The sequence below is a fragment of the Zosterops lateralis genome (genome assembly GCF_965231275.1).
Source record: "Zosterops lateralis genome assembly, chromosome: 5".
Lineage (NCBI taxonomy): Eukaryota > Metazoa > Chordata > Aves > Passeriformes > Zosteropidae > Zosterops > Zosterops lateralis.
Genome location: NC_139766.1, coordinates 47148815 through 47176031, shown reverse-complemented (window position 1 = coordinate 47176031; position 27217 = coordinate 47148815). Strand labels below are relative to the sequence as shown.

The 27217-nt window shown below is 39.5% G+C and overlaps 1 protein-coding gene across 1 annotated transcript in view; it reads left to right on the top strand.

Annotated features, from left to right (window-relative positions):
• EGF (epidermal growth factor) overlaps positions 1–26406 on the top strand; it is a 56653-nt gene extending 30247 nt beyond the window's left edge. The window contains exons 13-25 of the mRNA XM_083860774.1: positions 97–201; positions 1935–2158; positions 5447–5614; positions 6326–6475; positions 6930–7076; positions 7686–7802; positions 8838–8963; positions 11123–11242; positions 13496–13646; positions 16171–16335; positions 19056–19158; positions 22127–22229; positions 23680–26406. Of these exons, the coding sequence (XP_083716900.1) occupies positions 97–201; positions 1935–2158; positions 5447–5614; positions 6326–6475; positions 6930–7076; positions 7686–7802; positions 8838–8963; positions 11123–11242; positions 13496–13646; positions 16171–16335; positions 19056–19158; positions 22127–22229; positions 23680–23903 (1903 nt within the window). The 3' untranslated portion in view covers positions 23904–26406. The remainder of the gene's footprint in view (positions 1–96; positions 202–1934; positions 2159–5446; positions 5615–6325; positions 6476–6929; positions 7077–7685; positions 7803–8837; positions 8964–11122; positions 11243–13495; positions 13647–16170; positions 16336–19055; positions 19159–22126; positions 22230–23679) is intronic.
• Positions 26407–27217: the final 811 nt, after the last annotated feature.

Sequence of the window (27217 nt, the reverse complement as noted above, 5' to 3'; positions counted from 1 at the left end):
GCTCAACTAAAGCAATGCAAAATCTTAGTACACTCAGCCCAAGAAGGTAATTAAAAAGACAGAAGGGAGGACCTAACAGTGCTCTGTGTGTTGCAGGAAGGTGTGCATTGAAAGGAGCAATCTGAATGGAATGCAAAGAAAAATGATCATCTGGGAGGATCTCTCCCAGCCTCGAGGGATTGCCATTCACCCATTTGCTAAGTAAGGAGTGATAAACACAGTAAAACATGTAATTCTTGTGGATGATTTTTAAAAATGAGCTTGCAAGCCTTGCCCTTTTGGCAGTCAAAATATGCATTAGTCTTGTGCTGGGTTAGTCATTGCTTTGCAGAGCTGTGTGAACTGTAATGTTTTATTGCAGGGTTTCTTTCATAGGTTGGGACATTTTCATTTCTCATATAGATTTTAGAAGAAAGTAATTGGTGCATTAATGATACTATATGCACTTTAAGCTAAAGAAAAGCATGAGCAACTGAGGTCACAGACAGCTGTACATACCACACTACAAACTTGATGGTTTACTAGGTACTACACACCTAGTAGTGTGAGGAAGGTAATCACTTTTAACCAGTAGTGCTTACAAAACTACCCCTTTTTTGGTCCATGTTTCAGTTTCAAAAGAAACCATACCTAAATTACTGTTCTGGAGATTTGTTGTTTTATATGCACCTGGTATCTCCTTTACTAGTGTTGGAATGAGCCCAGGTGTTCAAACTCTTCATCAAATTCTAGCTATTTCAATCAATGGCAAAGTCCCATGGATTTCAGTCAATATGACTGTAGTAGGAGCATTTTAAATCTGATCCTTTAAATTTTGTTTTGATGCTCATATGCTGCTATAACTAAGTACTAATGAATCAGAAAGAAGCAGATTTGGGGAGGGTGTTTTGCTAGCTTGCCTCTCCCATAAAAGACCTGAAAGAATCTTTCAGTAGAGGTTGAATGCTATAGAGACATTTTGCAGGCAATCTTAGAAGAAAGGTAGGTTCTGCCACATTGTTTATTAGAATTACTGGTAGAGGCAAAAGATGCAAGTGGTAAGGGAGGAGGAAACATCATTAGAACCTTCCTTTTTAGCAAGTTAATGTTGAAAGGATGAACAGATGTTATAGCAATGTCCATACTTATAAATATTAAAAAGAAATTTTCAGGAGCTCTAATTGTGTTTCACAGTTAGAGGTTTTGAAAATACTGATCCCTGCATTAGTTAGAACAAAACTGCTTGCGTAACTAAAGCTAAGGGAATCCCTGGGTTATTTCAGTACATCTGACAGAGGCAACCGATGCCTGGGGAGATGAGCCCAAACTTCAGACCTTATTTGCAAATGTAGTGATCCCCATTTTGAGTTTCCTTCTAGCACTGTTCATTGAAAACTGCTAAACACTCAGTGAGTAACACACAGGACCCTAGAGGGAGACTCTGAGAATCATGATTTTATTAAAGGAAGAAAGATTCTGGACCTGATATTGGTGTATTTTTTCAAAACAACCTGCCTGCTCTTGCTTGTTTTCCATGAGTAATGGGTAATTTTGGTTTCATTTATTTATTTTTGTACCCCTGTTTAGACAAGGGTCTGGCTAATGTAGTTTTTTCTGTTGTCTGGCTTTGCTAAACTACCATCAGCTGTCAGATGGAAAATCAAAAAGCAGATATGAAGAGCTGTGGCAGTTAACATAGTCAGGAGTTGTTTTCCAAAGGCTTTATGCCAGTGAACAGAGTGAGGATTCTGCATAAGTCCCAGTGCAATCACCTGGAGTCTTGTGGCAAATGTGAAAAGATCAGCAGCCAATATGTTTGCTTGAAGCGTGCACTTTTTCTCCTGTGAGTCAGGGCGGTATTGCTCTGATCTGACCTTTCTGCTTTGAAAGAACTCCATGGAGAGGAGGACAAACATTTACTTACTGACTTCCTGTATTCATTTTGTTTTCTGAAGGAGATTATTCTGGACTGACATGGGGGCCAGCCCGCGGATTGACAGCTCTTCATTAGAAGGCTTCGATCGCCGGGTCGTGGCCAGCACTGGCCTGGTGTGGCCCAGTGGAATAGCTCTTGACTACTTGGCTGACAAGCTGTACTGGTGTGATGCCAAACAGGCCCTGGTTGAAAGTGCAAACCTGGATGGTTCTGGTCGTCGAATTCTTGCACAGAATGATGTAGGTGAGGCTTTGGGGTTGATAATTATCTACTGCTGCTTGTCCATATATGTGTGTGTGCATCTGTGTATGTGCATGACAATCACTGGCCAGCTGCTGTACTATATATCCCATGCTATGTTGAGGTTAAAGACAGCACTTAAGTTCCTCATTCTGTTACCCAGATGACTTTTATTCATTTTAGCAAAAGCATGTCCTTCTAACTCTCTCTGCTTTTATTAATGAGTCACTTTGCATTTCACAGAGAACTTCTCTGCCTTCACAGAGAAATAGAAAGAATCAAAAAATTTAAAATGTCATTTGCTTTTCCCATGCATGGCTTCTTAGTTTAATTCAGGTTTTGCTGTGTTTATTGCATCAGTGAGTTATATTGACATAAGAAGAAAGGGAATTAATATGGGTCGTTAAGGTCCTTGAGCAGCAAACTTGTTTCTGCAATGTTGAACACTGGAAGGATTCTAAGCACATAATAGATACCAAATGAAGAAATGATTTTATGATACGCTGGTAATTTTTATGCCTAAGATTTGTACAGCTTGACACAAAACTGTTGCTCTGGAGCAAGAGAACAGAGGTGTTAGTAACAAGGAACTGATGTTTTACCACCGCTAAAGTAAACCACACGTTTAAGAATCTTGTACATGGCAAATTAGTTTCTGGAGAGGACAATTCCTTTTGATCATGGTATCTCTCTGGGGACCACTTTGTAGGTGTGCATACAAAACATGGGTGGAGTGAGGACTCATAGCCCAATACCATGACTGCCATGGGTAACTATAGTTACTCTGTTGAGCAGCCTCTGTTCTAGTCTGTGCTCTGGGAAGGCTTGTGCTCATCACCTAAGCCAGACACATTCTCAGTCCTTTGGATATGAGCTGGGTGAGGTCCCAGAGGAATCAGTGTTCTCCAGTTTATAAGACATCAAAAGGCCCAAGAAGAGGGACTTTCCAGGCTTCTTCTCTCTTCCCATGCTGCACATAGTCTGCTGTATGCTCCACCTTGCAGCAGATCCGCAAAGGAGGACCTTGAAATCTGATCAAAGTTTCATTTTGTTTCTCCACAAGGAGTAAGACAGTGTCTTACAGGGAGAAAACAGAGAATGAGAGCTAGGAGCACTATAGAAATATGGACTATGAGAAAGGAGCAGTGATATGGCTCTGTGGAGGTGAGAGAAAAGGACATCAACATCTGTATGCCAGGAAGTGAAAGAGATGAAGACCTGTAGGGGTATGAATTTAGAGAAGCATGTCCTGATCATTTGCTAATGCTGTTAGTGAAGACTGGAATTCAGTTTTTGTTCTTGAACAGCTGTACACTGGAGGACGGGAAGGTGGCACCTCTTCATAGGTGTTTAGCTGTAACATGAATTTTTATTACAGCAGCTCCCTCTAGTGCCCCTGTATGAGAGCTCCTTCAGTAGAGCTGCGTGCAATAGAGGTAAATTATTTCTGCTCTTCCACCTAACCCCGTTTTCAGCTGTAAGTATAACTGCCTGTTATAACCTGCCCAAGGCAACAAAGAACACAACCATCCCTTTTGTTTTTGCAATGGGTCATATTTGTTCTGTTCCTGCTATCTCCATTGATTGACACTAGGTTTCTGATTTTAATCTTTAATGTATTCCCAAAATAAGAGGTTAATAAACTGCTGGTCAAAGCACGGTGCTGTTTGTGAACAGTGCAAACTACAGATCCTAAAACTGTGAGGAAATGTTTGAAATGGGGACAATATCTATATCTTGGTCTTGTTGTTCAAATTTAAGGGGAAGAGAAGATAAGAACCAAGATCAGTGATAAAGTATGGGTCAGTGGAGGTAGTGAGGTGCCAACAATACACTCTTCAACATAACACTAAAGAACACTTAAACAGTGTCTTAGAATTTTTTTTGTAAAGGATTGCTTTTTCAGTTAATTTTTGAGGTAAATTTAAGATATACCAACTCATACTCCTTCTTCAGGATTCTAATTGTTATCTGTATTGGTTATCTGTTGTTTTGTTTTCTTGTTTGCTGCCTTTGATTTTTTTTTAAGCTAATACATATTGGGATCCAAATTTTATTACTGAAATTAAACATCACCTAGTTGAGGTCTGTATCAAGAAGCAAAAGTAAAGATCATAAAAATCACCTACTTAAAAAATACACTTTTCAGAGGGACCCAGACTGCAGAGATAGAGTGTAGTGCCCCTGAGGCTCTAAGGACCACAACAAAGCAAACCTGCTTCAGCCAGAAAACATCCACTCTGAAGCCAGGTGTACATCCATGGAAGAACAACATGTGTTCTTACCTTCCATTGCAAAAAGCTTGTCCAAAGACTACCTTGAAGAAAGGAGATTTCTGAGTGTATAGAAAAAAAAGCATAGTCCCATATGGACTAATGACAATTTTCTACCATGAGAGATTAGAAAGAGTCAGAATCATTTTGTAAAAATCTTTACATCAGCCATTATCTATATGAAATTTTCCTTTGGATTCTGAATTGGTGAGCCTATCTCTAGAAGTCAAACTACAGATCTGAATTTTCCTAGTGCAGATAATGTTGCGCTACCAAGGAAAAGTTCCTATGCTCTGAATTTAGGGTGGGATTTCTTGCAGCTACTGTTAAGCCAGTAATTGTTAGGTGTCTGGTTGAGGCCGATGCCTAGGATCCTGTTGTCATCAGTGGAAAGAGAGGAAGTTGCCAGGATGACCTATTGCCTCCTGTGGTTTATGTTAGCTGGCTATATGCCCATCTGCATTGCACTCGTGTGTATTTTGGCACTTGCAGAGGCCACACAGTGGCTTCAGGGCCCTACCAGGAGTCAGTGGCTGCAGTGTCTGTAGCTTCCAGGCTGCCCCATGCCAGGATGCTTGTGCAGGATGACGCATGCCCTGAGCTCCTTTCTTCCTTGTTACATGAAGACTGCAAAAGGCGCTGTGTACCTCAGCAGCTCTCTGCCAGGCCACTTAGTGGCAGAGGAAGGAGGTACTCTGGTTCTGGAAGGCTGGTCCCAATGCTGCCTCGTGAAATGATGATGTGTGAGGTAGAAGCACCTTGTAAACCAAATCTGGTTGGAAGTCACCTGGAGCATAGAGTGTGTGCTGAGCCAGGCAAATGTCACAGCCTCCTTTGCTAAGAGCACAGGTGCATTGTTCACAGACACATCCCTCTCCACGGGAAACCAAAGTGGAGCACTGGCTATGGCTGGGCCCCTGTGTTCGAAGTTGATCTATGTGTAGATAATGCTTTCCTTTACAGGGTTTCTTGTGTATGTTCTACAGCTGTGGAAATGATAAACCCAATGTCTTTGTAGGCCACCCTTTTGCCGTAGCAGTGTTTGAGGACCACCTGTGGTTTTCTGACTGGGCTAGGCCGTCACTAGTGAGGGTGGACAAGAAGACCGGCCAAAACAGGGTACGTCTTCGAGGCAGCATGCTGAGACCCTCATCAGTGGTTGTAGTTCATCCTTTGGCGAAACCAGGTACACTGCAAAAATTAAGCAGTCATTCCCTTCCAGCCTCCTCTTATCAGTAGAATAGATGTCCTTGGGTCGAGGATTATCTTCTCAGAAATAAGCTCTTTAAAAGGTCTTGCATAGTCAGACTGGCATTTATTGAAAGCATCATCTGGGCATGTGTCCTGGGAATGCTGACAGATTTATGTTCATCCTCAAGAGTAGATGCTGATCAATTGCCATGAGGCTACCATAGTCTTCTAATTCCTATTTATCCTAGTCTATTAGCACCCCCCACACACCAATAATAACAAATGACATGGGGAAAGATTTTGTGAGATTTAGTAGTTTTTGATCAAATAATTTTATTTTCTGTTGGGAACAAACTCCCTGTTAGCAGAAAAGAGTAATTCAATAGATCAGGATGGAGAGAAGGTAATCACAGGTTCCTTATGTCCTTGAAATAGTAGGACTCTAAATATTAAAGGAGAAACAATAAAGGAAATAAAATAAAAACACGTGGTCCATGAATTAGATAGAGTACACAAATCTCTTTTCCTGACATGGGCTAGGTGATAATATCTATACTTTACTATAAGCATTTGTTGTTATATATATTTTAAAAAATCCTAGTTTTTTCAGTCCTTAATCTTTTTCCAACTGCTTCAACTCTGCGTGTCTAAACAGAGATGTTGACTGAAGAAGCAGCTTGTTAATTTCCCTGTTTTTCTTCATCAGGGGCAAATCCTTGCCTTTATAAGAATGGAGGCTGTGATCAGATCTGTGAAAACAGTTTTGGAATTGTCCACTGCAAGTGCCATCCAGGATTTGGGAAAACTCAGAATGGAAAATCCTGTCATGCTCTGGATTCTTCCAACTCAACAGCAGGTACAGTCCTTCAGTTCCCAAAAAGATCCCCCCTCAAACCCTTGAGGATCCTGATAGATAGCACTGGAAAAAATCACCTTGCTCTAACATAAGGAATGATGGTTTCTCTGAAGAATGAAAATGCTGGAATGTTGTCCTTGAGATAAAAAAAGAATAGACATGTTGTCTGACCACTGTAATTTTTCCCTTGGCATTTTAACAGTGAAAAAAGTGTGTGCAATGCTGACAAGTGTTATGAGCAACAAGTCACATTTCTTCTCTTTTGTATTTGAGAAAACTCACCACTGAGTGCTTTTAGGAAGAGTTTGATGTCAGAAACATTCTGGGAGGATACTGATGTTTATTTCAAAAGGAAACCACCATGTTTATTGAAAAGTAGACAAGCATTTCAAAATCAGAAGGCTATTTCAGTAGCTTTAAATAATCCATGTCACTTTTTTCTTGTCTTTTTCAGGAAGTGTCTCTGTGCACAAGGAGGTAATGCCAGTGCTGCCACCAGAGACTGTGCTCCAGAGCACACGGAGCACTGGGATTTTTAAGGATGAAGACAATGGGGAAAAGAAGAAAATACATTTTTTTATGGCTGAAATCATGGTATCAGGTAGTGTCTAATGTTTGTCTTCCTTATGCTTACTCTGAGGCTCTGAACTGGTTTATAGAGCAGAAAGAAGTCATAGACCTTAAAGAAAGAAAGGTTCACTGTTGAGACTGGTAGTATTCATGTGTTTAACCCTCTAACAAGAATTTGGGTCTGTGCAATTATTCCAGGTAGGACTGTTTTCTTTTTAGTGCCTATATTCCTTGGCTATATTAGTGATGTTATCCTGGCTAGAGAACAAACATTTCTAATTTGGAACACTTGAGAAAGTCTTTCCCTTAGGTTTTTAAGTTTATTGCATTCCTGTAAAAAAAGTTAAAATAAACCCATTGAATTCTACATATCTTTGATGACACTAGATCATTAAATTTTGCAGTAAGTTTTGGACAAAATATTCAGAAATCCTGATACTAAAATAAATGTCAACTACATGTAGACAAAAAGAACAGCTACATTGATTGTATTGGCTTGTCAGTATTAATCCTGGAGAGGTAAGTATCCAACTTTGACTGTATGTTCTGGTTTTCTTAGCTGGTTTTTTTTCTGTGCTACCTCCTTTGATATTTTCAAATTCATGTAGTGGTTTTTTTTGTTGTTTTGCTTATGCTATAGATGAAGATGACTGCACTGCACTAGAATGTTATGTCAATGCAGAGTGTGTTTTGCTGGAAGATGGTGCTATGTGCCAGTGTTTGAAAGGATTTACCAGGAAGGGGAAATCATGCTATGGTAATAAAAACATTATTATAACTTTTGAAAAATTGTGGATCGGGGGGGAGGAAGAAAATCTATTTCCTTTCACATTGGCAGCTCTGCTGTGTGAGGCATCAGAGAAAGGTCAATAATATGAAAGGGATGATGAGCAGAGAGCATGTGAGATGAAATGGCTAATTATCACATGCCTTTTTTTTCCCCTCGAACCATGAGTGTTAATATTAATCCTATTAATATTAACAAGCAATAACAGGGATAATAGAAGTATAATGTATTTATTTGTAAAAATTGACTAATTATAAAACTCAGTCCATAGACATGATAGCTAATGTATAATTTAGACATAAGGAATCTCTTCAAAATTACTATTCCTGCTGTAATGTTTATATAAAAGTGCTGCTCTAGTTTCTTTCTAGCACTAGAAAAAGACTCTAAAAGCCATGCAAAATATTGCTCAGGGTGGACTTTAAGTTTTTGGACTTGTTTGCAACATAAATAAAAAACTGTTTTGATCTCATAAAGGTCAAGACAGAAAGATGTTAGAAACAGAAAGAAAATACCCTTTGGCGGCTAAGCATGAAGACTCAGAAGAATTTATGTTACTATGGAAAGGGAAAAAATGTAAGCTGAAATGGACACATATTTTTTTCACCATAGTATTTTTTCTGTTTTTAAGCCCATGTGTTCTTTCATAAAACAAAGTTTCTAAAAGCCCTTAGAGGTCTTTTCCAACTTAATGGATTCTGTGATTCTATGACATAAAGCCATTTTTGAATCAGATAATTTCCTCTGAACAGGTTTTTATTAAGCAAATGATATTTGTGATCTCCAGTTGATAGTACCTGGCTGACTCTCTTGGATTTTAGAACACACTCATCAAATTTCATACCAAAAAAGACCACAAAGTCCTTCTCTTCCCATTTGCTTCGCATGCACAAATGCCAAGTGACAGCACAGTCTGAGGGAGATCCATGGTGCAGGTGTTTCAGTTCATTGATTGAGGTGATGGTCTCCTGACCCTGGTGTCCTGTCCCTTGTTCTGCCCCACAGACGTTGACGAGTGTGCCGCGCGCACGGACCGCTGCAATCGGAGCGTGTCAGACTGCATCAACACCGAGGGGGGATACGTCTGTAAATGCCTGGAGGGTTATACTGGAGATGGAGTCCATTGCTATGGTATGGACATGTGTGAGGGCTCTGCTCCCTCTGGAAGGCTGAGCATTTCTACCTTTGTGATTCCTTCCTCCCTGTTTGAAGTGTGGTAACCTCAGCAACTGATCAATATGCAAAGCCTGTAGTTGTCAGTGAATATCTCCTCTCAGTGTTTGCACTCTTTTTAGTGGCTATAGAAGGAGAGAGAGAAAGAGTGAAGGGGAGGAGGGAAGTGGAGGTGAAGCAGTAGAGCTTTATTGGAAATCGTTGCCATGAATATAAACGAAAGAAGGTATTGAGTGTGTCATAATACTCATCAAATAATTCCAGGTCTGTTTAATAGGCATGAGGTTCAAGGTGTGACACTGACAACTTGAGTACATTTAGAGTCTTGTTAATAATCAGACCCACTGATTTTCCCATCCAGCTCTAATGCCAGGTCTTTAGTTCATTCCCTACATCTCTTAAATTCTTAATCCATTTTAGTGGTAAATATGAACAGGAAGCTTTTTCTCTCCAGTATTTGACTAGCACACAGTTTGTTCAGAGCTTTATGAGAGTCTTGCCTTCTCTTTTGTCCTTTCCTTTCCCTTTTTTCCTTTATAGCTTAATTCAAAGCCCATTAAGTTTGAACCAATTCTTACATAATCTTTACTGGACTCAGTTCTTCAACACTGATTAGGATGACTGAAAAATTAAGAACAATATCATTATTATGCATAGAGTGGGAAAGTATGAGAAGCAGAAGAATCGAGAAAGCCTTTTGCCTGCAGGTGTCAGAGACAGAGCTCATGTCTTTGAGGGTGTTTGGAAGTGCAGATGGAAGTGCACACAGAAGTGACAAGGTCCTGTTGCTGACCCAGGACGACCTAGAAGGCAAGTCCTCAAGGAGCCCTGGGCTCTTACTGTCTTACTTACCACTATACTGTGGTATAGTTGTTCAGGATGCAATACCTTCCACTGTTATTGAAAAACAGTCTATTATCTTCCTGAAGTCTTTTAGTCCAGAAAATGGATTCTCAGTATTTTATAAAAGATGCAGTATTACTAAGATGTAAACATAACTAAAACTAATTTTGTGTTCGATGACTTGAAATGCACTATGAAAACCAGAAACCAGTAAGTGATTTTGTGCTTCAGTTGTAAGTGCCTGCATGCATGCACAGTGCCCAGGAATGTGATGGTATGTCCAGTGATAACACACAAGGAGTTCTTGCTGTGTTGGTGGAATCACATTTGTTGAAAATTGCTGCAGCAGTTGTGTTCTCTGTCCACTTTTTTTTTTTTCCTTTTTAAAGTGCTCTGAATTTTCTATACAGTTTTGAGCCAGATCCTGTTAATTTTACTGTAGAAAAACTCCCAGAAGTTTAAGCAATCATTTCACAAAAATTGGGCTAGCAGATCTGTGATTCCTCAAAGTAGATCCAGCACATGGATTCTGCTGAGAGTTCAAGATGAATCAGAAGCTCCCAGACTCTGCTATGTGAACCAAAGGCTTTCCTTTAAGAGGAGGCACTTAGCAGTGTGCAGGTGGCCAGTCTGGCAGGAGCTGCTGCCGTGGGCTTTGCAGAGAAGGTGTGGAGGCAGGAGGAGGATGTGCAGCAGATTGGGGATGAGAGGTGTATATGAACCTAGCATGGGCTCTGAGCCTGGAAACTCTTGTAGTCAGGGAGCCTCTTCACAGTCATTCAAAGCCTCACTCACCAAAGTGTTTACACAAACGGAATAAACCTGTAGGTTTCTAGACACTTTTCTTCCACCTAAACTCTTTGTTAGGCTGAACTAGGTGGGTGGTACAGGAGTGGGCAGCTTCCCACTCCCAAATCCTTCTGCTGTGTTACTGCAAGAATGCCAACATATGGATCCAGGCTGCAAGCTATGACTAGCAATGCTGGGAGAATACATATGGTACAAGAAAATCTCCTCTTCAACTCTGCCATACTTGTTACATTTCATGGGGAAGCCTTTTCCTCCTTCTCCGTGTGGAGAGTCTCTGCAGCAGCACAGCATGCTCTTGCTATAGAAAGTATGCTGGTTGCTTTTCCATGAAGGCATATTTGCAGAGGGAGAGGTCTTTGGTGTTTTTCCCCACTGCCTGGGGAGCTCAGTGTTGCAACTGCTGCCCTTTTAACTGATGCTCTGAGGCATTTCATTCTTCTAACTGCAGACTGTTTGGGTGACAGATATTGATGAGTGCAAGATGGGGTCCCACACTTGTGGAGAGAACATGACCTGTACAAATACAGAGGGAAACTTCACTTGCTCGTGTGCTGATCATGCTTCTGGAACTGGCGTCGGTTGCAGTGAGTAAACGGAATGAGCAAATAAAATGAAGTGGCCCTAAATTAAGAGCTGTGTCTTTGGATAAAATGTTACACCTGGAAACTAAAGGATCCCTGTATAGTAACATCTTGACCAGCTGGTGGATCCATTTATCATTGCCTTTAGGATGCTGTTTTGTGGTGGACTAACGAGAACAGATCCACATTTAGTTAGGAAATATCTACATCAAGATTCAGTGTCAATTTTTACTGTCAAAATGTAACAACCAATCTATCAAATGCCATTTACAACCAACAGTAGAAGTAAATGCTACTTGGAAGTAACATTTTTTTGAGGCTAATTTCAGTCTGTGCCATTCTTCAAACTCCCTGTGCCTTCTGTTGCTCTGCAGAAGGCTAGCACAGGAAATACTCATTATTTAAGTGCAATTTGATTCCTGAGTATAAGCTTGTCTTTCAGTTCCAATCACTAATTGTTCAAAAGGGGTCTGAAACTCCTTAGAAAATATGATTACCAGTTTACTGAAGGGAACTGCTAAAGGGTTCACCACTAGTGACTATTTGACCCTCCTTTTAGTGACTCAATGCTGTAGCAACATCCTCTGAAAATGAGAGTGACCCATTCTTTTACTCTGTGTCAGCCCTTTTGATCAGGGTGAACTTTACTCCAGATTGAGTGACTTTCTGGTGATGGGGGGACATTGTGTGATTGTCACAGAGCTGTTTCTTCAGAAAAACAAGGAAATGATGACTTTCTTAAATAGAACACCTTTCAGGATTCCCACTCCCATTTCAGCCACTTAATCTTTCAGTAGTTTCAGGTGTCACTCGGGAAATGATGATTTTGAATGATGCATGACTTGGAAGTAAAGTTTCTTAGGTTTCTCATCTGTCAGTCTGCTCCCATGTTTTTATAGATGTTAACACACTGGTTTAGTTCTTTGCCTAATAAGCTCTTTTAGCAAGATGAAATTTTCTTTGCTGAATGCACGCACACCTGGGGTCCACTATAATCACTCATCCCTTTCCATTCAGGCTCTTTGCCATGCCAGTTCTCTTGCAAATGAAATTTTAAAACCCAAATGTCATTGAAGGTCATGTTGCAATAAAGCTGGTGTGAATCATAGAACTGACCCCATAATTGTAGGAGAATGATTAGGCGTGTCTCTGCTATTCCACACTGCCAGCTGACCTATAGATTTGTTGTAGCATCAAAGTAGGCATGAAAACTCTCCTTTTCTGTAGGGCATGTCTGCACTGTGGTCATGCTGTGCATTAGTGTATTAGTGCTACCTTTAAAACTAGCTGGTTTAAATAGGTGTGTAGGTGGCAGCATGTGTGATTCAGAGCTGTCTGCAGAACCCTTTGGCAGAACCATGGGGCTTCCTGCTCCCCCAGTGATACTGTTATCTGTACCTGAGCTAGTGAAACAATAAAAAATCTGATCTGCCATCAGACACAGACGCAATTAACTGGATGGCAGCAGAGTAGAAACAATCTGCATAAGAATGACAAGTTCCTTGTGAAAGCTTCTGAGTCTGAGATCCAAGTGCGTGAAATACAGTCACCCTTCACCTCTACCTCTCACTCTGGTAATTTATGCACAGTAGAGATTTACCATATGCCAAAGCTTGCATAAGTTGCAAAAATAATTTCAGAGTAAGCACCTAGACAGTTGGTGAAGTTTTTCTTCAGAGCTGGGCTACACATCAAAACACACAGAGCTCAGTCAGTCACTGAGTAGGTCTTTCACTGTAAATCTAAAATCAAGCATATTTAGTAATTTGATCTAAAATTCTGCTTGCAAAAATTTGAGACCAATATAAGAAAATAGGTAAAACACAAGTGTAGCCCTGGTTTGCACCTGAGATGTTTGGTTTTCTGAAATTACTTTCCCAGAGAATTTTCTGTAAACAAGAGACATGTTTTTGTAATGGCAAATTTGTTTACATTTTTCCCTAGGAGGGACTTCTTGATGTCCCTCTGGTCTGACCAACGTGATCGAAGAGGTTTGTTTCTTGTCACCAATCAAATTGGTCTGTGTAGAATAGTATAAAAAGGCAGACACATCCCAAGAATAAAGGAGTCATTTTCAGCCTTCTGAAGTCAGAGTCTTTGTGACGTTGTGGTGTACAACAGCGTCACACAAGTACTTTGAAGAAATTGGATATTTTTACCTAGTTTAGTGCCTAGAAGTTCTGGAACTCTTTTGTAAGACTATTTTGCCAATGAGGCCAAAAGTCTGAGATGTCCTTGTGAAACCTTCTGTTTCAGAATCTGCTGTTTCCCCAGCCTCTGTCAGCAATGAATACACTACAAACGCTGTGCAAGGTGATATTGTAGGATGTCCTCCTTCCTACGAGTCATACTGCCTCCATGGTGGAGTGTGCAATTATGTTTCGGATCTACAAGACTATGCCTGCAAGTAAGTACAGAATTTTCTATTTTCTCTGCTGAAGAATGGCACCCTTGGAATGCTACCCTCAGTTAACTGCAGGCAGCGAAGAGTTTGTCCGTGAATGATCTGTTCATCACACATGTCACTCATTAGCCTTTGAATCTCCTTTTTCCTGTAAGTGATCAGTGTGATTTTCTGTGCATGGCCGCTCCATTCACACCCATTGCAGTTAATAGTAGGATTGGATTTGTTCCCTGAGCACTTGATTCTTCACTTTGGAAATGGGAGGTAAGTTGTGCTTGCTCTCTCGCCTGTACATGTCATGCTGACTTGCACCTCCCTGTTGACCTTGCTGTTCATGTGTAGCATTCACTGGGATGGAAGAGGACACTGAGGCCAGGGAACAATCTTCTGATGTCAACATCTTTCATTACAGAAAGGCAGAAAAGCATAGGATATAATTGCCCTCTTAAAAATAGGCAGAGTTGCAATGAAGCCTCAAAATTGAGACCTACTTCCCCTGTCAATATTTTTAACCCTGTCAATATTTTTGTGAAGCCTAATTCTCAGTACCCCAAATGCAGGTACTGATAAAAGCAAGGAGAATCTCATGTCTCCAGAAGTCAGCCTTGACTTGGTCAATGTGCCAACCTAGTCCCATGGGGCAATCATTTCTTCAAAACGTTTAGTGCTGGCATTTAAGTGTGTAACTTCATTATATTTGAAGCTTTATTCAGGATCTTTCTTCAAAACCAAGCATAAAATCTTTACAATGGGACAAATCCAATGCCTGCCTCCTGCCCCAGGGTCACAGGTGGTAAGTGAGGACCTGTACAAGGGGTGGGTGCTGTTCCAGGGTAGGAAAATCTCTCTCTGTGTCTCAGGCTTTCCTATTTTGAAATATGAGTGGTCTCCCTTGCCTACAGACCTCTGTACCTGTAAGAATATGAAAGGAATGTGTCTCATGTACATATATGGGAACGAAGTTGATTCTTTGTGCTGTGAACTTCTTGAGCTCAGCAAAGCCCTTGAGCAAAGACATTACAGGAGACAGACCCATAGTCATCTCTGGTACTTGTTTTGAATTTTTATGTAACTTTTAGAGGCATAGTAAACTATCTATTTTCCCCTCAGAAGTTTCTCCTCTCGAAATTGAAGAGTCTAAACCTGCACAACTTTCAAATTGGATCACTTTTAATTTTTTTTTTCATATTTGATAAATGTTAGTGCATAATGAGAATTCAAATGTACGTATTTTCCAGTTTTGGAAGTGGAAGAAGTTAACAAATTTAAGACCATGCTTGCTCTTGGGGTTCATGTATGGGCATTGCTGGATTCTGCCTCTGCTGAATCCTCACTAGATGGCAGCATTCATTCATGTAGGCTCTAATGTATTAATTATCAAAGGGAAGGAATGGAAAAACTTTATCCAGCAAAAATCATATACCAAATGTGATTTATATTTTAATTAATAAAAGATCTTACAATAGAAAGTAGATCATCCAGCATGTTTGAAATTCATTGTAATTTAACATTAACAAATAAACATTTTTTTCTGCCTTCCAGCACACATGCATTCTAAATTGTAACAGAATGAGAGTGCTTGTGCCTGACTTAATAATGAATGCTGATATAATGTTTTCATGACATTAGGTAAAAGCTGCTTCAGGTCAAATCCTGCTTCTTTTTTTTTCCTCATTTGACTAGCTCTTGGATTTGAGTAAAATTAGACAAATTAGAATTGTGGTGAGTTGAGCCTACATTTCTGAAGGATTCTTATGAACTGACTAGACTTTTCATTTTTTCTATTTATTATTTATATGTCTTGCTGTGCCTAGTAAAACTAGACTGGGGTTATTTTTTTGATATATTTCTCACTTTCTAGTAATTTTGATTTAAGGGTTTTTTATGCATTGATATTTTATTGGGTTTTACAATTGTGAAACCAAACAAATAAACAAAAAGTGCCTACAGAAGAAGCTTATTTTAAAAGTAAGTTTTAAAGATATTTTTAAACATTATGCATGGGATTTTTTAAACACTTTCATTCCTCTCTAATTTTAAAGTAAAGATTCAGATTAAAATTTCTTCTCTTAATCAAGCCACTCTGAAAATACGAGTCAGTCCTGAACTGCCTACTTTAAAGAAAGGGGAACTTGCTGCTGAAAGAAGTTAAATGGAAAATCCTAGGGAAACACTAATCACACAGCAGGATTTACAGGATTTAAGAAATTTTTTTCTTCTGCTTTTTACCCATAGGAATCTGGCAATGACAACCTCCCTGTATAATTGTATAGGCAATTCAATAGCAGTAAAAAAATAACAGTACAAAGAAAAAAAGGGGGGAAAAAAAAGAAAAATACTTTTAATACTGGATTCTGGAGTTTTCAACAGTATTCCTTTACAATAATTTTGTCGTCCCCACTGCTAAACTCAACCAGATGTTTCTGTAGTGGTGCTCAATGGTGAATGAATGCACAGGGTGGCTGAAGTGGTGGTCTGTGGCTCTGCCCTACCACCCACTGCAGCGTGTGCTGTGTTTCCTTGGCAGTTGTGTGACGGGCTACGTGGGGGAGCGCTGCCAGTTCAGCGACCTGGAGTGGTGGGAGCAGCAGCGCGCTGGGCGCGCCAAAGTGCGGAACATGGCCATCACCGCGTGCGCCGCCACGCTGGCCCTGCTGCTGCTGCTGGGCCTCCTGGCTGCCTACTGCCACAGGTACTGCTGCCAAACACGGCCAAATGGGAGCTGCTCCTCAGCTGATGGGAATTCCTGGTCTTTTGCTTTTCAGTAATTGGATCTGTGAACAATAGAGAAAGTTCTGGCGTGTCTCTTGTCCCCAGAACTCATGCTGGTGTTAGTGAGCAAACACATCTGGAGGGAAGAACAGACCTTACTATAGCCCAGGAGCATGCCATTTACTTCTTCCTGGGTTTCCCTTCACTGCTCTAGATGTCTGAAACTGTCATGGTAGGGGTTGGCTTTTCTCTGCCAACCATTCAATGGGTTGGCTTTTGGTTCCCATTCAGTGTAGAATTCCTGAAAATTTCTTTGCTGTTGAGAAAAGCAGCCTACTAACCTTCCCAAGGCAAACTTACAAAGTGATACTTCAAGCAGTGAACATGGAAACAGTTTTCCTGGTGGTAGAGAGGGTAAAATCAAGGAAGTGAGTCTAAGCACATCTGTTGTAAAAGTACTGCCTGGCATTTTCCATGGCTGTAATGAATTGTGCAGATTTGGGATTCTTCTTGTGGAAAAAGAATTCCAATGGTCACTATTTAAGAACCCAGTCTGATGTGAAATTAAATGTCATTGATGTCCTTTAGACTGGAAAGTATTAAGCATTTAAGCTAGAGCCTTTTGGCCATGACCTTGGCGGACAGCTGTTCTCAGCAGCTGATTTAAATGTAGGATTTTTGTTTATGGTTTAGGTCAATTTTAAAATTAGACTCTCCTAGACATAAAAAGTCAAGCTACAAAAGAATTTAACTATGTAAGCCAATATTTTTCATTCTAATTTGGTTCTCAGCATATTTAGTCCATAAAAGTAGGGAAATGGCAACGTTTCTTATTTTCTATTAATTAGTGATAGGGCTCTAGAATTAGTGCCTTGTGCAGCCTGGTTTTTTCTCATAATCTGGGGTTCAGATTTTGGTCAGCGAATATATAAAAAACAGAAAAAATTGTGAGATTCTTACATTTCTCATATATTTCATATGTTGTCTTATGAAAGATAGACAGAATATGATTTGTTTAAAGGTATGAAGGTATTAAATTTCTTCTCTTCCTCTCTCTTTTGTATTTTCTCCTAGATTTATGTTTCTTTCTTGCCAAATGCTTTTGATCAATATAACTATTTACCACAACAACAGGTTTTCAATTACACACTTGACTGAATCTGAGCTGCAGCAATTACTAGTATAACTAGATCAAAATTAAACCACTGATCTAAAATCCCTATTTAACTGGAGTCTGGGAACCAGTATTTAGGTTGAAATTGCTATACCACTTTTTCAGATAGTCTACTGTACTTCAAAATGTACCGATTAAGTCTCTAATAGCCCTGTTCCTTCTCCTGCAAAATGGAGATGTCTATCTTCTTTTAATTGAAGGAAATGAAGCTGGAGGTCTACACCTGTCAGTTTGAAAATGTGGGAACTGAAGGCAAAGTGTGCTGAAGTATTGTGTTGGTTTGTTCAATGACTCAGTCTGCCGAAGAACACTGCGTTATTCTTAATGTTAGGTTTATGCAGTCTGAATGTATAGTATCCCAGGTTTCTTAACTTCCTTGGGAAGCAAGGAAACAACTCTTTTCCACAAAAAAACCCAAACAACCCAAACATGAATCATAGATTCAACACCAACAATTTCTCCACCTCAGCTGGCCAAGGCCACAGAAAGCAAAATTTATTTACGTTATATTTTCATGAAGAGAGCCATGCATGATAATTATGCTATGTGACCTTTCCCAGTTTGCATATAAAGCTATGTAGAAATAAAAGGAAAGTTCCTAAATAAAAGACAAATTTCTATTTTCTTTGATAAATATCTACTAATTTTTTTTAAAGTAGATCAAGAAAAAAGATGTTATAACCTCACACTTCCAGAATTTGAAAACTATACCATTAACTTTGTTAGCTGATGCTTAGAGGGGAAGAAATGTATGTATGTGAAGTGAATAAAGATACACTGATTTGGATGTCAAGAGAAGTAAAATGAAATTTTTTGTTTGGGCTCATATGGGCTTTTAATATTGCCTTGTAAGTGATTGCTGTTTAACTGAAAAAAATAACAGTCTTTGAATTTATGGAACTAGCCTCTTAGAGCTGATTATTCATACTTTTTCCAGCTCCAGATTGTACTCTTAGCTTTTTCTCCTGAAGCAGATTCTGTGGGTCATGAATTTTTTCCTGGAAGATCTTATTTCCAAACTTTTTGAGACTTTCAGTTTGTTTTCTTCATAGCAACTTCTGAAACTGTTGTTTTGCATAAATGATGCAGATGAATACAAAGGTGACTTTCATAATTGTAGCTACCAATAGTGTACAAAAATACAGTCAGATTTTTATTTCTGAGGTTCACCCACAAACACTCTTCATTGCATTGGCTGAAATAAGTCTTTGTAAGACAAATGTATTATAAATGGAACAATGTAAGAAAATACTTAGTTAAAATTATGAGGCCTGTTGTTCATTCTAATAAATGACCCTTTTACAGATGGCACATTTGAACACACATTTGTACACTTCTTACTGACTTCTTTTTCTGACAAGCTATTTGTTTTAACCACTGTGTGGAACTGGAGAGCAAGACACAAAACAGTGAGAGAAAACAAAATATATGTCCTTCTGTGAATACCAATAGAATAAGATGTGAAAAAAGCAGCATCTGTTCCTCTCAAAGCAAAACAACTTGCTTCAGCTTTTTTTCTGTTGCAGAAGTCAGAATTTGTATGAGAAGAATCTCTGTGCAGAAGCGATGAGAGCCACCGGCAGCCGTGCTGACAATGAGAGCGTAACACCTACTGGCAACAAGCCTCTGGTAACTGTTAATGTGGAGTGGAGAGGGAATCAGGAAGGATCAAAGAGTGTTAGGGATCCACTTGAGATTATCCATCAAATAATTCACATCTTAAATACATTAAATAACTGCTAGAGTCATCAAGTGCTTTGCTGTGAACCCTAGTTCATCTTACCTCATTGTTATCCCTCAAAGTTCACAGCTGCCTGGATGTATTGCAACCATTAGCCAGTGTTATTGTTAGCTTTGAACACAACAGTTGGGGAACTGTGTTCTAAATTGAGGAAATGGCAATGTGATGACATGGCATATCACACAGTTATTTTCACAGGAAAGTATGCCCTCTGTAAAAAAGCTTTCTTGGAAGCCAAGTATTGTGTGTGCTACATGAGATGTTGAACGCTATTTTGAGGCTTGATGAAATTAAATGTCTTGTATTAGAAGCTGCTGCCTTGTAAAGAAAAACAACCGGGATTTTATCACGCAGCTTGGTAGGATATACGAAGTTCCAGTTTTACACTGGTGTAGGTAAAAATGTCGACATAGTCTGGTTGTACAGGCCTGTGGCTGTTGTCGTTTTTGAAGCTGTATTTAGCCCTATAAAATCTGGTTTAAGGACCTGATTCTGATTGGCATTAGAATACCATTACACTGCTGGGTGGTTGCAGTTGAAACTTGAAGTGGTCTAATGACAAAATTGGCATCTGTGGCTACTTCTGTGCTCAGTCTGACACTTTAAGAAGGACATACCAAATGATTTAGTGAGAGTGTCTGGCAGGATTTGTGAGTGGGTAGCCACTGAAGCACACTGTCAAACTTATGTTGGTAGTACTGAATGGACTTGACTCTGGTTATGGCATATTATTCCTTAGCTGGTCAACTGCAACTCTTATGCACATTTTATTATCAGCAGTTTTCCTTCAGGTATTCGACAGCAAATGAGCTGAATCATGGCAATGCCGTAATTTGTTCACAGCAGAAATAAAATCCACAGTTTGCAAAATACCTGAGGCTGAGAAAAACAGAAACATTTGTTGGGACTGAGAATAGTTCATTGCCTGGGAGCGGTGCTTTAGGAGGCCTGCAGCCCATCAGCTTTGTCCCCACCTCCTGCTGACCCTGCAGTTAATGCTGGTCACCAGTGACATTTTTGCTGAATATAAGGTAAATAAACAGCTAAGCAATGGACTGAATCAACAACAACAAAAATACCAAACCAAAACAACAAAAAACCAACAAAAAGTCAAGCTTTTACATGTATTATACATTTGTGTTACATTTCACTATGCACCAGGAGACATGAATACATTAATAGAGTAATTTATTGCAATGGCTTGGAAGAGGAAATCACTGACCCTTTGCTAATTACTGGTGCTTACTCAGTAATGGATTACTGTGGTTTCATGCATGTGATTTTCTCTGTGCTGATGTAGCCATCGATCTTTAAGTTCACCAGGGCTTCATGCATGCATGCTCTCAGGTTAGAACATCTAGAGTTGCCAAAAAGCTCTGGGAAATTGTCTGTTTGTACTATTCACTTCAAGTAGGTTACTGGAGAGTTTTATGTTAAAAAAAAAAAAAAGGTTATACTATATCAGAGACAGAAAACTATAGCTGCTCAAACTTTTAAGGCTTTTGGGTACTACTGATCTATACAACATTAATGATCTGAACACAGGACTGTATCTTGTGTATGCAGTAATTGTGAGGAGCTCACGAATTTCACTCATTTGGTAGTCCTCACTGACACTGCTCATTTGTGAGGCTTATGAGACAGTGCAAAGACTTGCTTGTTCTTACCTGTCTAGGCTGATGTAGAGGATAACAAGATTTTGTGCCATCACACACATCCAAAGTTAGGGATCAAGATACTGAAACTATACCTACAAATTGTCCAAGCATCATTCACTTTTCCGTTTACTTCTTTTCTGCCAGGGAAGGGTGCAATATACCTGAGGGTACATGTAGCTGAGGGTATGCCTACATATTTTTTGACATTCATATTGGAGTTCCATAAGCCAGGCCAGGTTAGTCCTACTGATATGTAAGACTTGGTAAACTTCTGCGTGTGCCTGGATTTTGATGCTATTCTGAGACTTCTCATCCATCAAGTATTTTGCTTTGTGCAGTGAAATATATTTTACAGAACTGTGTGTAGCTGAATCTCTGCTGGGGGTCAGTCACAAGTGGATTAGCAGCTGTAAGAGCACAGATTTTACATGAATGAACTGATGCCTAAATAGGTGCACCTGCTACATGTATACTCTATCCACATAAATCCACCAGTTATCCACCTGGACCCCTGAATCTGTCAGTCCTTTTGTTGGAACATCTTATTTACAGATGTTTTTTCTTCTTCCCTGTCTCTGCACTTTAAACCTCCCCCTTTACTGGCTTTTCATCTTTCCATCTGTACAATTTCATCATAGTGCTTCACATTGCTTTCCTCTAGCCCTGTTTTTTTTTTTCTATTTTCCCCCTGGTCCTTTCAGCATGTTCCCCCAGAGGGTCTCATCTTCTGACTTCCACTGTCACTGTGGCATGATGGAATTGCATCCTACAGGAGATGCTGAGAGCCAGGAAGAGAGGCTTCCTTCCTCCCCTGTGTTTGACAGAGTTTCTCCGCTGTCTTGGATTCCTTCAGATATCTTTAATACTTTAAAAATGGTCCTCAGCACTATGGAGAGAGTTGATTTTCATGAACCTTTGTCCTTGCCATTGGAAATGTTGATTTGCAAGGCAAGGGAGTGGGTAGTTCTTAGCTAGACTGAGACTGTGCGCTTTCCAAAGAAAGACTGGGGCTGTCATCAACTCAAGTGTTTAATTACCTGCAGGGGAAGGATCATCCCAGAATCCAGGATGACCTTTTTCCCTGTTCTGTGGTTGGTGTGTGTGGCCCTTTTAGTTTGCCTCTTGAGTTTCAGAAAACCAATTCATTTTTTATTAATGTGGGCTCTGCATATTTTGTGCATATTGTATGTATTTGCAGTTTGCGGTTTTTAAGGAGGGCAACAGTTCTCTGGAGACTAAAGCAGTTGATCTAATTGAGTGTGAGACAGCAGATCCTCGTCCTGCCTGTCCTTCAGAATCTGGTGAGTGGGATGTCCTCCCTTATTAGATCTCTTCTCAGCTTGTACCAGCAGGAGCAGTGGCTGCTAGAGGAGACAGAGAAATCCAGATTTTTTTCTGGCAGAACCCATCCATGTTTCTATCTATGTGAAGAGATCATTCAGTCCTCCATTTTGCAGATTAGTCATGAGAAACTACACTACAACAGTGCTTTCACATAGAACAAGCCAAATGCTTCTTGTGATAGAATAATATCAGACTTTGCATTAATATAGACCTTCAAAGCTTTGCAAGTGAAGTTATGCCCATCACACTGCTGGGAAATGGATATTCATGGAACAGTACACTTTGATGGTCCTTATTTGTTCAGGCAAGATAACTGGTAAGGTGTGAGGAGTCCAGGTTCCACCCCATGGCAGTGCAACTGCAGTTCTGCTTTTTGTGTTAAACAAGGTGTTTGACTGCTTGGGAAGTCTTTGGTGCCTTAACAAAGATGACATGAACAGAGGAGATGCACCCCTCATCACTGGTCCAAAGGCAGCAGGTGGCACAGAAGCACAGAATGGGCTTCCATGGCCCTCAAATTACCAGTTGAACCACTCAGAATTTTAGGGAATTCTGCCTTATAGGTGGATCTCTTAATTGCTCAGATGGTGAGAACTGATGGAGAAAGACTAATACCCTTAAACACTTGGGTTTTTTTCCCCATGTATACTTCGTAATTGCAGAAGTTACTAGAGAAACCAGTCTGCCTCAGACACTTGAAATATGCACATACAAATGTTTGAGGGTACAAACATGCAGGCATCTTGCAAGATTTTCAAAATTGCCAGTACTGTCCTTAGATATACATTGAGTAGTCACTTTATTAATCAGTAGAAAATGTGCCTCACATTTACTTAGATGCACTAATATTGGGAACATGTGTAGAAGCTTACTATCCAGCAAAGGAAGACTGATGTTTCCCATTAGAAGACTCTGTTTTCATTTACAGCTTTATCAAATGCAGGTATTGGAGCAGAAATTTCCCATGACAGGTGTCTGATTTTTTCCTGAATATTTTAGCAGAAGTCATTCCATGCTCTGAGACAACGAGATCAGTAAATAATTTGGTAATTTTTTTAACATGTTAAAGAAAGTTCTTATGCCATGCCAGTGAATAATTCTAAGACCCTTTGACTATGAAGCAGACTTTAATTTTGCCAGGCAGGCAGTCTTGGCATGCCTTTCTCCGCTATCTATTAAAAGAGAAAACCATGAATTTAGCCTAGGACAAGTAATTTCTTAAAATCTGAAGGAAGTTCTCGACTCTTCCTGGTTTTTTTTGTTGTTTTGTCATATGTTGGTATTGAACCTGATTCTGTGCATTCTTTCATAGCTTTGTTCTCTCAAAGCTGCCACTACGTTTCTTTTAGCTTAGCTGCTGTGAATCTTTACATGTGGCTTTCTGTAACACATACTCGTTTTCTCCAGAGGAAGAACAGCCTGTAACATATGACAAAGCTGCAGACACTTTGGCAGAAGAGGACAAAGAACAAGGCCATGGAAAAGAGGCTCCCGTTGGTGAGAAATCGTGTCAGTCCGTGGGAGTGGTGAAGGGCCCTCCCCAGGCTCCCTGGAGCATCCATCCCAGGCCCCTGCCAGAAAGGGAGCCTTGCAGTCTTGCCTCAGCCAGCTTGCTGATGCAGCCAGACTAGAAGCAGTCTGTGTTTGAATGGGAAAAGGAGGAAGTCAGCAAAGGATGGGAACTCACAAGCACTGAAGCAAAACTATTTTTTTCTTCATTAAAATGTGCTTTAGAAAAAAACCACCATTATTCAGAACAAAACAGAGAAGTGCTCGCCACTCCTTCCCTGTCATCTCTGCTTAGCAGAATTGCTGTGAGCAATGTATTGGCAATGAGTACTCTATAAGTATCACTGCTGCTAACTTCATTAACTGCCTGCTGAAAGGTCACTGAGAGGAAGATAGTCAAGTGGGTGATTTATCAGTTATAAGTATTTTCTAATGGAGCTTGTTGCAACTAGTGATCTTTACACACAGAGTCTAGAAACTGCCTAGAAAATGGGACACAAGGACAGCTGCAGAGAAACAGGAATGGAGGATAATTCAGAAAAATTAGTTCAAAATGGATCTTACCACTAAAATATTTTTATGGACACTATATGCCTCTCCCCAGTGCTGCTGACAGACCAGTGTAACTTCTTGGATTTCACCTGAGATGCTCTTATGGTCTAGCAAGCACCAAATAGGATCTCAGGTTTTGTGTACTGGAGGATGGTTTGCAGGCACATGTTATTAATGATGGACAGCATTTGAGGGGAAAGCGATTCCTCCATTTTTTTCTCAGTCTACACTGATCCTTCAGAGCATAACAGGATTATTTCTGGGCTGAGGAAGTGGGTTTGTGTCTATGTTCAGCCCTGGGGAGAGGGAAGTGTTGGAGCTGTTTTTGTCTTACAGAGATGTGCCTGGCACCAAAAACTGGTTCATTACATAGGTGTCAGTGTGAGGAAGGAAGTCCAGCCAATTGCTGATCCCAAAGAATAGGGGGAATAGGACAAAAATGCAAAAAAGCCACCTCAGTTTGGGCAGATTTCCACTCAACTGATTTGTGCTGCCTGTTAAATATGAAGGAACAACTGGAAAACTGAATCCATTTTTCTTGTAACTGGATTTCTAACACCTGTCAGGTTATTTATTCGCTTGTAAAGCTCTGTTGTATGCAGAGATGAGGTCAGTTGTTTATTGTGAGATTATTTCAGTTGGTGAGAGCATGGTGCTGATAACCCCAAGGTTATGGGTTCAATCCAGTATGAGCCTTTTGCTTAAGAGTTAAACTTGATGTTCCCTGGGGGTCCCATCCATCTAGGAACATTCTTGATTCTGTGATATCAAGTGATTTTCACCAACTTGTCTTGACTTCCTAAGGCCGTTTTCAGAACATTTTGGAAGATACCTGGACATCAGCTAAATTACTAATAATGATTTTATTATTTGTAGGGGATCTCTCAGTCCTCTGTTTGAAGCCTGTTGTTGTAACTTTTAAACTGTGCTACAGTGCCCACCACTAATGTTCCTTGTAATTCAGAAGATGGTAATAGTGGCAAATGTTACTAACTTGTGTGTTTACTATTCTGCTTTTCTGGGTTCTTTTTGAATCCTGCCAGAAAGGTTTGGAATGTTGTCATTATTTTTTTTTTTTTACCAGCTCTGTAGGCCAATATGGGAAAGTGTATTGAGAGGCTCCTACCTCTTATCTGAAATAGTTCCACATTGGAGTAACTTTGTGAAGTCAGTTTTGTTTTATGTTGATGAAACTGTAAGAATACTGACTCCAAGTTGTCAAAGTTACAAAAATTATAATGCTGATTTTTGTAGAGGGTCGTCACTTATTTAACTTCTAAAGTGATTTTTTTCTGGTGGTTTTGATTTTTTTGAATCTATTTTTTAACCACATCAATTCTAGATTCAGAACAAACTTGTAAAATATGCATTTCCAGAGCTTAGTTGGAACTATTATCAGTGAAGACTTATTCTCTTGTGTGACTGGTTACAAGGGTACTTCCACAGAAAGAGAAATGGTTGAGAGATGTTGGCATACAAAACTATGTTCAGGAGCAGGGAACAATTGTGATGAATCCTTAGAATTTGGTAGATTTGATTTTAAGCTCGATATTGTTTAATTTCACTAATATTTTTCAACGCATCTAGTTTGGATTCCCTGGTCTTTCAGTTACTGATCTATATTTTAATGTGAAGATAGCCCATGTCTAAAGTTCAAAAAAACATTTTGTTCCCATAAGAGCTACCCAGTAAAAAGACTTTGATCCCTGCACTTCAAATTTCTCTGGTGAAGTATATCTGTGTGTTTAAAATGCCGGTGTCAAATGACAGTCAACATTTCATTGGATGTTCCCCCAATTAAAAGAAATAAAGATTTGTAACTTTGAATCTTGGCCAAATAAAGATGTTTCTGACTCCTTAAAAATTAGTTTGCTATTCTATCCTGAGGGGGCTTTTTTGTTTACTTTGCTTTTCTTCAAGGGATCCGATTTTAGATTTGATAGTATTCTTTGCAGAATAAGATAGGGAAACCAAGCTGATATGTTTTTGTAATTAGAGCGTCTGGAGTTCAAATGTTTCCTAAACGCAGCTCTAAACTCAAAATAATCTTTAGTGTAAAAACTTGAAATTATATTTCAGATACAAATATAATATATTTGGTTTATTTGTATGTTTATAAAGGTACCGATTTATAAAATAAAAATTTTTTAAAAGCCCAGACAAAAATCCCTGGTGTCCTTCTTGTTTTAAGAGAAGAGAGTGCATAATTCTGGTTTCAGTTGACCCACATTAGGTAAATTGAAAGCTTCACTGGTTTCATACATCCACAGTTTCTAATGTGTTGGTGTAGCATGTGCGGGTATCATGGGTTTCTCATTCTCTGCCTGGAGAATCTATACTCATGAGGATTATCTGCTGCAGCTCACATGTTGATCCTACCTTGCATACAGTAAATTTTCATTTATATTTTATTTATGTCTTCCCATAAACCAATAAAATCCATGTGATCCTTTTTGTTCATATTTAAATGGCTCTTAGGAATGCTCCTACTTATTCATCCAGAAATACTATCCATGGCTTCAGAATATGTTCTCAAATTGTTTGCCAAGATGTTATTTTCAGGCTTTACATGCAGGTCAGTTGAAGTAAAATAGTTGAATCTTGGAGGTCGCTAAGTTTTTTGGCTAAACTTCATCAAAAAAAGTTTTTCAAATTTTAGAATTTCTATGTAAGTAACATACTTAGTATCTTAAATCCTACTGTTGTACTCTGACTTTTAAAAATGAAATTATCTTGTATTCTATTAAGCTGTAAAAGAGGAGTTTAGAAGCATATTGGGAGAAAAGCATGACAAGTCCAAAGTGAGAATACCATGGGCCATTTTAAAGAGCAAAGTGACTTTGTTTAGTTCAGTAAATCTTTACTTTCTTGAAATTAGCATTTC